The sequence below is a fragment of the Notolabrus celidotus genome, chromosome 7 (genome assembly GCF_009762535.1).
Source record: "Notolabrus celidotus isolate fNotCel1 chromosome 7, fNotCel1.pri, whole genome shotgun sequence".
Taxonomy (NCBI): Eukaryota; Metazoa; Chordata; class Actinopteri; order Labriformes; family Labridae; genus Notolabrus; species Notolabrus celidotus.
The window spans coordinates 26,757,936-26,768,122 of record NC_048278.1 but is presented as its reverse complement, the minus strand read 5'-3'; the positions used below and the strand labels follow the sequence as shown (position 1 = coordinate 26,768,122).

Here is a 10,187-nt window from a genome sequence, read left to right as displayed (position 1 = left end):
TGTGGTAACATCACATCTCTGCCTCTCCCCCTCCTGCACCTCGCTGTCAGACAGCAGACACGCAGACAGAGAAATGAATCCGTGTTAATGAAGTAGAACAAAATAAGAAGGATAGTGCTGAACTCCCATAACCACCCTAACATGAGATCTTATTGTGCAACATAGGGTCCTTTCAGGTGCAAACAGGGGTAAAAAATGCTTGTATGTGGCTGCCTGCTCTCTGTGCAGGCTGAGGCATCTTTGAGGTGTTGACACATAGATCTTTACAGAGCTCGTCTGACATAGATGCACTGACATTTGTAACCAGGCATGACTATAATTGTGAGCTCTGTTACAGTGCTGGAGAGAGATACCGTCTATATATGGGAGCAGGTGAGTCATTCAGTGTGAGTCAGACTAAAAAAATCCTGATCAACAGCTAACTTTGAACAGCAAAGAAACAGAAGTTGATAAGCTATAAATATGCAAAGTAATAGATCTACTACTTTGTAATTAAGTGTATCTTATTTATTTTGGCAAAAGCTTTTTCCCCCTTTGATATTTTCCTTAGTGAATCAGATGTCCTATCTCACAGCAGTCAAAAGTGTTGATAAATAATTCCTATTGATGAGTTCCCAGGTGCTGGTAAGAATGTTTTTGGCAGACTTACAGAGCTAGCCTGGCTCTGGTGCAATGGTTAAAAAATATGTTATCTAACATATTTAATTGACTCTGACAGGCTTGGGCTAACATAAAGAGACAAAGATGAGGTTGATTGCATTGTGTGATACACGCTTCCTTGCAGGAAACTGAAATATGTTGCCAAAAAAAACATGTTGTTTCAAATGTTAAAGCATTAAGATACAGCCAGATAAACTCTTTCTCAGTGCTATGGAGGTATCAGTTTTATTTTAGTACCTAAAAAAAGCCTTATATGTTTTTTTTGACTATATGATCTTAAACTGAAATACCTGACAGTGCATATTTATTTATGAGACACACCTGCTTTGTTGTTTGGACATTTTACTAGAAACTAGCCCCTTTGTTGTGGCCATTTTAATGATAGATTTTCTCAGTAAGAACGAATAGGCCTTAGCTAAGTGCCACACAGGTTGGGAGGTTTTTAAGTGTTGACAACATTACCTATTTTTGTGCAAGACTTCTTATGAAATAAAGTCAAAGTGCAGAAATTCAGAATAACCCAAGCCTCCCTTCTCATGTCTAGTACATAATCAAGCCGCTGTATTGTTTTTGTAACTCCACCGCTTGTTCAAGAGGCGTGATCACTTCTTAAGAACCGTGTTAGAGTCCCAGGTAATTCAATCTCTGTGGGTTGTTCACACCCGGTAATCAAATAAAAATCTTACAGTTTACACAGAAGACATGTATGATTGATCGACATGAATTAAGGTGTTAATTAATTTAGGATCCCTGAAGAAAGAGATGCAAGTAAAGCACTGTCAGGAACATTTAGCCTCAAGGCTGATTTACACTGTAAAAAAGTAATTTGTTAAATCAATGTGTCACCTGAAAATGCTTGAAGGAACAAGTGTATAATGTAGACTACAAGATGGGGTGGTTTTGCTGATCTTTTCTGGGGAACATTTAGGTTTGCACTGAAGAGACAGACTTTCTGAAGTTATTTTACCTATTTAATTACTTACTGACCAGAGGGAGCACAAGAAAAAAGTGGAAACTTTCTCCAACTAAATTTTATGCCACTCAAGACACTGAAATGAAAATAAATTTTTTTGATAAGTATATTTAGAACTGCTGCTGCTAACTAAATGTTATTTTTTATTCTGAATAAAGTAATATAAATGTTAAAAATAGTACAAATGTTCCTTACAAAATACCTTTTTAAAGTAAGCTTTAAATACATTGCAAGAGATGGTTCCACTTTTTTAGGGAGTAGATATCATGTTGTTAGATGAAGCTTCTTATTTCTATCAAAATTTGAATCTCATTCTGTGTGTGTGTGTGTGTGTGTGTGTGTGTGTGTGTATATGTGTGTGTGTGTGTGTGTGTGTGTGTGTGTGTCCTGACCCAGTCAGACCACTGTCGGGCAAGTGAGGGCTTCATGTTTGCATTTGCAGCTGCAGGGACTTGGTGAGGATGCAAAGTCTTGACGGTTGACTTGCTCTAAACCCAGGCCAGTTTACATAACTGAAGCACTGCAGTGCCAGGGGAGCCTGCCGTTAAATCAATGTGTGTGTGTGTGTGTGTGTGTGTGTGTGTGTGTGTGTGTGTGTGTGTGTGTGTGTGTGTGTGTGTGTGTGTGTGTGTGTGTGTGTGTGTGTGTGTGTGTGTTTGGGTGTATGTGTTTGGTTGTGTGTGTGTGAGTGTGTGTGTGTAGAATAAAAACCTGTGAATAAATGAAGTATGCAAATAAGTGTAGATTTATCTCTTTTATCAAGAAAAGGTTATAAATTTGTCAGTGTAAATCATCCAGGAAAGGAAACAGAAAATAAATGTTTTAAAACTTGCTTTATACTTCTTTAAAAAAGTAAACAGAGTATTTTCAGCACAGAGAACGTTTGTTTTCCATCTATGCTTTTCAAAGTTTCAAGCATATCAAACTATGTCACTTCAGTAATTTTGATGCAAGCATACTGATAAAAAAAATGGAGAACAGAAAATAATATGTACCCTTGTTTTTTTTGTTAATTCTAGCAGGTGGCATGTGCCCTATTTTTATCGAATAGTAGTCCTCGAGTCATTCACTACCTGTAAACATGTAGCCATCACATGGTTAAAGTCAAGTGTTCAAATTCAAATGTCTAATTTGTTTGTCTTTGTTTGGAGAAAGCCGTTTTTCTCTGGCACAGCCAAAAGTTTACGTGAGACACAAAGTGTAGAGCGCTTCATTTGCCTTGGCTGCAGCCCTACACTCCTCTGCAGCTGTCCCGGCCTCCAGCCGTCATTTGCGTCTACACAGCGTGCTGTGATGGACAGGTGGAGGCCTCTCACTGCGGCATCAATGCATGGCTCCAGGGCCCTTAGCAGCAGAGGCTATAACGTATGACTCAGTGATGCTAAACTAAAGCACACTTCAAAAAGTAGGCTCTGTTTACAGCACTAGATTAAAGAATTATAGCAGTTGAGCATTTTAAAACTGCAAGCTAAGATCCTGAGTGAAAAAAGTTATATATATAAATATTTAATATATAATTAACAAGGTAAATTTTCTTGTCTTGGATTTTTGTGACACTACTTATTTAATTTTCAGACGTTATCAGCTATTTTATTAAGATAATTTTTTTGGCCAGTTGGAGGGGCATCAAATGAAGATATAAACATAAAACTTGTATTTTATTGTTTTAAAAAGAAGGTTGTTTGCAGACACCAACTAATTTATACACACAGAGCAACATTAGCAGCAGTTAGGATTTGTGTTTGTATCCACCTGGTAAATGTACCACCACATTTGCTCTACTTTTAGGAAAAAAATCAGGCTTTTATCTGAAAATATTTCAGCTAGTGGATGCTTACCTTGTCTGTCTTTTGTAAGTGTGTGCATTTGGGTATATTCTTTCAGGATGATTACTGTATTAAGAGTAAAATAAAATCATAAAATCAAAACAATGAGCTGAAAGAAGCTAAAATGTCAAGGAAGCTACAGACTTGGGTTATTACAATTGTTGTTTCATGTTTACTGTGAAAATGGGGAAACTTTGAGGTAAAAAAAAAAAAAGGAACAGACGTAAAAAAAAAAAAACAATGTAAAGGTGTTTAGAAATTGTTACCCTCTGTTGTTTTTTGTTTTGAAAATAGTAAAAGAAAAAGTTTGTTTTTATTTCTGTTTTAAAACTATCTCCCAGGTTAAACAACACAACCAATTCCGCATTGACTGAGAAGCCTTTTAGTCCTAGCCCATCAACACATTATAAAATGTTCTTGCTCACAGATGGTGACAGTGGAGTCACCTTTCAGCAGCCCTAAGTCCCATTTTTAATCCATTAGCACAAACACAGAGATAAAAGGCTCATGAACAAATATTAACAGTCAATTCTGTAGCCCTGCCAAATCGTGATGCATAAGCAAACTATGGCAACTATGAGCCTGAGCTCCAATAACAACGGCTACCTGAGAAATTACTCACCACTAATTGTTCACAGCCATAAAGCATACGAAGCTGTCTTAGGCAAAGGGTGAGGTCCACTGCAAACTACACTTCATGTCCATCACATGTCACAAGATGAAGCAAAGTAACCACACATCAAACACACCATTAGAGTCATGTGGATACGAGTCCATTACCTAATAATAATACATGCTCTGTGTTTGCATTGCTTCTTAAAACACAACTCCAATTTATTGTTTAAAGATGACAAGATCAAATTTTAATTGATTCGGTGTGAAATAATTGCACTAAATGCAAATAGAATATTAACTGTCCGTTGGTTCGCTGCACGCCCAAACTCTTTGACCTCATTTGTAGCAGTTTGTTTATACCCCTTATTTTATTTTAAACTGAGCATATGGAGGATTTGCATTTTCAACTGACCTCTGTGATTTATTGTTTTATAGCATTTTTGTTGTTTTAAGGATCCAGTGCAACAGTAACTTCCTTTTAATATAATAACAAAGACCTTCAATGGCCCACAGCACAAGAGAAGCTAAAGGTTTGTGAAGACACTTAAAAATCAACATCTATTCCCTTTCTGTAACTAATGGATATTAAATGCCTGATTTTATTTGGAATAGTGCTACTACTATTTTAGTGCCTATTTGAATATAATTATGTCTCTTTAAATTTGATTTATCAGTGATTAGAAAAGATCCATAATTGATCATTTTGAAAATGCCAGCCTGCACAAGTGCACATCTCAAAAAAAAAATTTTTAAAAGGCTATTTGTGTCACCATCAAATTGTCTGTTTTGTTGGAAAAATCTGTCAAAAAACAAGATATTTTTAATCTGGAATCAACACTGAACATGTGAGACACTCAAATAAGGACATCAGAGCCAGTTTTGTATGAAATTAACTTAAAATTGAAAAAGCACTGAAACAGATTCAGTTTTAACCAATATATTAATCAAGAAATGGTGTCCGCTGTAATCTTCATGTACTTACATCCAGGCGGTTTATGCTCGCTTCTATCCAATCTAATCCTTCAACATTACAGTATATAGTCAGCATCAATTTACACATGCATAACTAAATATGATAGTGTAGTTCAAAACTTACAAATTTGTGATTTAATACAAATGTATATTTCAGTAAAAAACATTGACAACAGGCTGAGAAAGTCTGTTACTGTGCAGTACAAAGAGAATGACATGCCGCACTCAACTACATTAAATGTCTCCAAAACAGGATGACAAGAAGCAATGTGTCTGATGAAATATAAATCAAATACAGACTAAGGCTATAAAAACATTTGAATATCTCCGTCCCATCAGATTAAAATAGTGTCTGTGTCTTATCAACATGACAGACATAACATCAAACATTGCACCACACTGCAGCACTGTGCAACAAATGTCTGCCTCATTATCTGATGATATTCAAATAATAACAAATACTAATTAAAAAAAAAAAAGCTTATTGTTTTGTAATATTCTGATGCATTTGCATGTGTGTGTTTCAAAATGAATTATGTTTTATGGCTTTTCCTATTGTTTTATTTTTTCATGTTTTGAATGAAGCCCTGTCTTTACATTACAACAATCAGTTTTGTTGTCTTCAGGTTAAATAACTAAGTTGAGTTGGAGCATGTAAACTCAAGCAAACTTACAGCAGCTCATGACCCCATCAAACACTCGACTCTGTCGTGTAAAAAGGGTGTTGCAGGTCCAGAAGGACAGCTACAGTCCCAGCCCTTCCCACAGGACTAAACTTTTCATCAGGGAGTTTGTGTGAGCAAACCTGCGCTCTCGCTCTGACACATGCCCGTGCTGTTAACCCAGCCTGGTGTTGAGCAGTGGGAGTGTGCTGCCGTGTTTTCCTCTCTGTTTGTTTAAGAGATTAAGGTGGTGAACCCCAGCCCTGCGGAGTCCCCGCACTGCATACCACCAGAGCTGCTCAGCAACATCTCCTTCACTGCTGCTGGTGAAATATGATAGTTTTTAAAGTTAATTTAAAGCTTTCAATTATAGGATTATGGGGGGTTAAATCAAATGCATGAAGAAAATTCTGCACTGCAAAAAACTAAATAAAATATAGTGTCCTACAAACATGACCAGCCAGTAGTGACACCAATTCCTTGAAGACAATCATAATCAAAACCAATTCAAACGATGAAGGATTTTCATGTCAAGAGTTGGTTATTCCTGTCTCTCGGGTTGCGTCCAGGGATTATGATGATGGCCTATATTTTGCATGCTGAAATCACAGGCCGGCCTTTGTCTGGCGAGCATTTACATCTCTTAACACAGCTGGCTGGTCCAACCACTGGCACAAAACAAACAAGGAAGCAAGATAGAAAAACAACACAAAGGTTAAATTACCACTAAAGAGGTCTTTTAGTGTTAAGCGTCAAAACAACAGGGACTATTTTGGACTTTTTAAAATAACTGAGGTTGGCTTTTAAGGAACATTTGAATAATAAGAGGAGGCAGTGTTTATTTTGACAGATTTAGTCTATGAGAATATAAAAGGAGCAGCATAGAATTTTTTTGATGAGTACAAGCAAATAAAACTAAGGCAACAATTGTATTCAACAAGCTGTTGAATGTGATAACTCATGGAATAACAACAAATGAACCTTTTTTTTAAAACTGGATAAAAAAGTAGTTTTGATTTTGATGGGAGATACACTTTGCCATAACAAGACATTATCTATTCATTATAGTTACATTTGAAATATAACAAATCCCTCAAAACATAAATTTCCAAAGCATGCAGACTTGGTCAGACATGAACAATAGACCCCTCTGAAGCTCAGGTATGTTGAGAGCATGTGATGCTTGAGGGGGGTGTGGCCCCTCAGGTGCTCGGTGAAGGTAATACACTGCTCAGGTAAAACTGAGTGACTCATTCTAACCAACACACACCTTAAACTACACGTATGGCACTCACACTTCCACTCCTCAACTTAACCTGAAAAGAAACTCCAGGAACAAGCTGAAATGACGAACAGCGTTCAATAAAACAGGACCTCTGGAAAAGAAGATTTTTTTTCACTGCATTTGAAGAACTGCTGTATTTGGACTCTAAGACAGTGAGTTTTAAGAAATAAATGTGATCACTGAGCACATTTCTTCTTTCTCATAAAATCAGCTGTGAAGGATTTTATCTGTTTCCTTGGACAGTGGAAACATTCAACAAAACTTGGGAAGTACTTTTACTGAGAAGCATTCACCATAAATTCATTTTATAATTGTGTGTTTTGGGGGACATTTTTTGCCAATGACAATGCCAGTGGTCAAAGTGGAAAAAGACTCTCCGGCAGACACCAGCTTGTCTGCCTCCAACCCTCCTCCACAGACAGAGGAGCAGCCCAGAGGACGCAGGAGGAAGAGACCCGTACAGCGAGGGAAACCACCGTACAGCTACATCGCACTCATCTCCATGGCCATCGCCAACTCCCCTGACCGTAAACTGACTTTGGGCGGCATCTACAAGTTCATCATGGAGCGCTTCCCTTTCTACAGAGACAACTCAAAGAAATGGCAGAACTCCATACGCCACAACTTGACTCTCAATGATTGCTTCATCAAGATCCCTCGAGAGCCAGGTCGACCGGGGAAGGGCAACTACTGGGCTTTGGACCCAAATGCAGAGGACATGTTTGAGAGCGGCAGCTTCCTGAGACGCCGGAAGAGGTTCAAGCGCTGTGATTTCAGCACATACAACTCGTATGTCCATGAGGCGCCGGTTTTCTCCCCTGTCCAGATTGCCAGATCAGCAGCATACGCCAACACCGTCTACCCCAACATGACGGTGAGTCCCACATATGGGCAGCAGTTGCCATCAGCCTACTACCCCTCTACTTCCCCGCCTGGGTTCGCCCCTGGTCAGGCCCGCATGTTTAGCATCAACAACCTCATAGGACACTCAACTTCAGCCAGCATGCTGGGAGGTCAAGGGTCAGAGGTGATGCAGCAGCCCGGGAGAAGCTTCAGTCCTGAGGGACTTCCAAATGGATCCAGTCCCTGCAGCCTGGGAGCTCCTGCTTTCCATAGCCAACCATGCGGAGGGGCTGTGTCATCCCGATCCTCCACCCATCCTGGGTTCACCTACTCCAATCTGAACAGCAACCCACATCACCATCACCCCCACCAGGGCTCATATGCACAGAACCATGCCCAGGGGTATGTAGCAACAGGACGCCTCCATTCCTCTGTTCACGGGTCTGCAGAGCCCGTGGACCATTACGACAGGGTCTCCCCTGTGCAGCTGGGCTCATTCCCCCAGTATAACAGCGCTGCGGGTCCTATCCCCAGCACAGGGGGCTACCTGAGACATCCCACTTACCCTGGGAACATGGACAGGTTTGTGTCTGCCATCTGAGCTGTTTCAAATCTTGATCAGAGTATCTCACTCCCGTCTTAAACAGATGTCATCACACAAACAGGGTTTTTCTTCTGTTAATATTTTTAAGGACAGAACTGAACAGATCTATTGAAAACCTGACAACACTGTGATTTAATGACCTTACCCTTCATAACACTTTCTACACTTCTGGTGAACTAAACTTTGAATAGGGATTGAAATGTAGATAAGAATAATCTACTGTATGTGGTTTAATACCTTTTTTTTGGAGTGAATTGAATGTGTAAGTTTCACATGTAAATTACCGGTGAGTTTAAGTGGCAGACTTTGAATTTTTTGTTTTAAATTATTGTTTTTTTGTGTCATAGGCTTTGCAAAAGTGGCTTGTATGAAGAACGTCAGCTTGAGTGCATTTGCATGTATTTTGTTGCCAAATGAAAATGCATATTAGGTTGCCTTTTGGAAATAAACAGAATTAAATAGCACATCGTTTTGCAGTTTAAATTATTGACATGATTACATTCACTTAAGCCAAATATCAGAAGTGTTTTAATTTTTTAATGTCTTAAAGGAAACTTGGTTTGCAGGCAGGTGACATAAGTGAGAGCAAACAGTTATATTTGTAATAATTATATTTAAATTTTAATAGATTTTCAAAGTATAAGAAGAAACAGATGGGGACACACACCAATAACAAAGAGTGCCCTCAATCTAATTGGTCTTTTGTGCTTGCGTTGCTTTCTTTGCCGTTTCAGCTCAGGTGTTTTGAAGTGTTGTCTGGAGCCAGTTTTCTACCGTGACCAGCCTCAATTATCATGTCCAGACATCAACACAGCACTCAGACAGACAGACACAGTTAATCTACCACGCAGGTCCACTAATCAACAAAATGAATCAACTTGTAACAGGATATTTCAGCAAGTAAAGTTGAGTAGCAGGAGTCCTGAATCTCAACACCAGAGAGCTTCTTTAGTAAAGGTCGGCATATCTGACAAGAAGAGACTCGTATGAAAAGGCTCGGTTTTAGTGAAGACACTTAATTGTTCTATCAGCAGAGAAGCTTTGTTGATAGGTATGACTTGATGTTATTTTCCAAGAAAGTATCCCTAGTTGAAAGGGTCCTCGTTTCTCTTGAGTGCTGCTTAATCTTAAGATATAAGTGGATGAGATAAAGATCACAGTAATCAGTGTATGTCAGGTTTTATGACATAAACTGTCGGGACAATTATTCATCACTGTAAGACCTGCAATTGAGAAGAAAAAAAATTAAAGGGATTATAGGCAACAAAAATGTCTATGATGAAAAGCAGTTTGGGTGATGCTCTTATTGCTGTGGCTTTAAAAAAAAAAAAAAAGACTAAGGCTGATATAAGTGGTCTATATTATAGAATGCACTTCTTTAAAAATGCATATTAGGACCAGAAATATATTGAAAGCTCATCTCATTGACCTTAGCAGTACACAAATAGAAAATACCTGCACGCACAAACATTAAACTTTACTCTCTGCAGCATGTGCATATTCAATTTCACATATAAAGCTTAATGGTCGCACCTTTTAGTACAAATGTTAAAAATACAGCTGATAAATAACAGGACATGAGAATTGGAAAGCAGCAGGATTTTCCACGACACGATCTTCTGATGGTTTGACCTAAATATTGGACAAAGATTTTAAGTCCATTATTGATAAGGCATACAACTGTACAAAAAAAAAATCAGAGCTATGTATGACATCTAACAGTAAAATTGTGTCATATTTATTCTTG

At 38.4% G+C, this 10,187-nt stretch overlaps 1 protein-coding gene across 1 annotated transcript; it reads left to right on the top strand.

Moving 5' to 3' along the window:
* The first annotated feature begins 7,333 nt into the window (after positions 1 to 7,333).
* Positions 7,334 to 8,844, top strand: foxe1 (forkhead box E1). Its single transcript, XM_034688618.1, has one exon. It carries the CDS (start codon positions 7,334 to 7,336, stop codon positions 8,435 to 8,437), a length of 1,104 nt encoding a protein of 367 aa, XP_034544509.1. The 3' UTR covers positions 8,438 to 8,844.
* Positions 8,845 to 10,187: the final 1,343 nt, after the last annotated feature.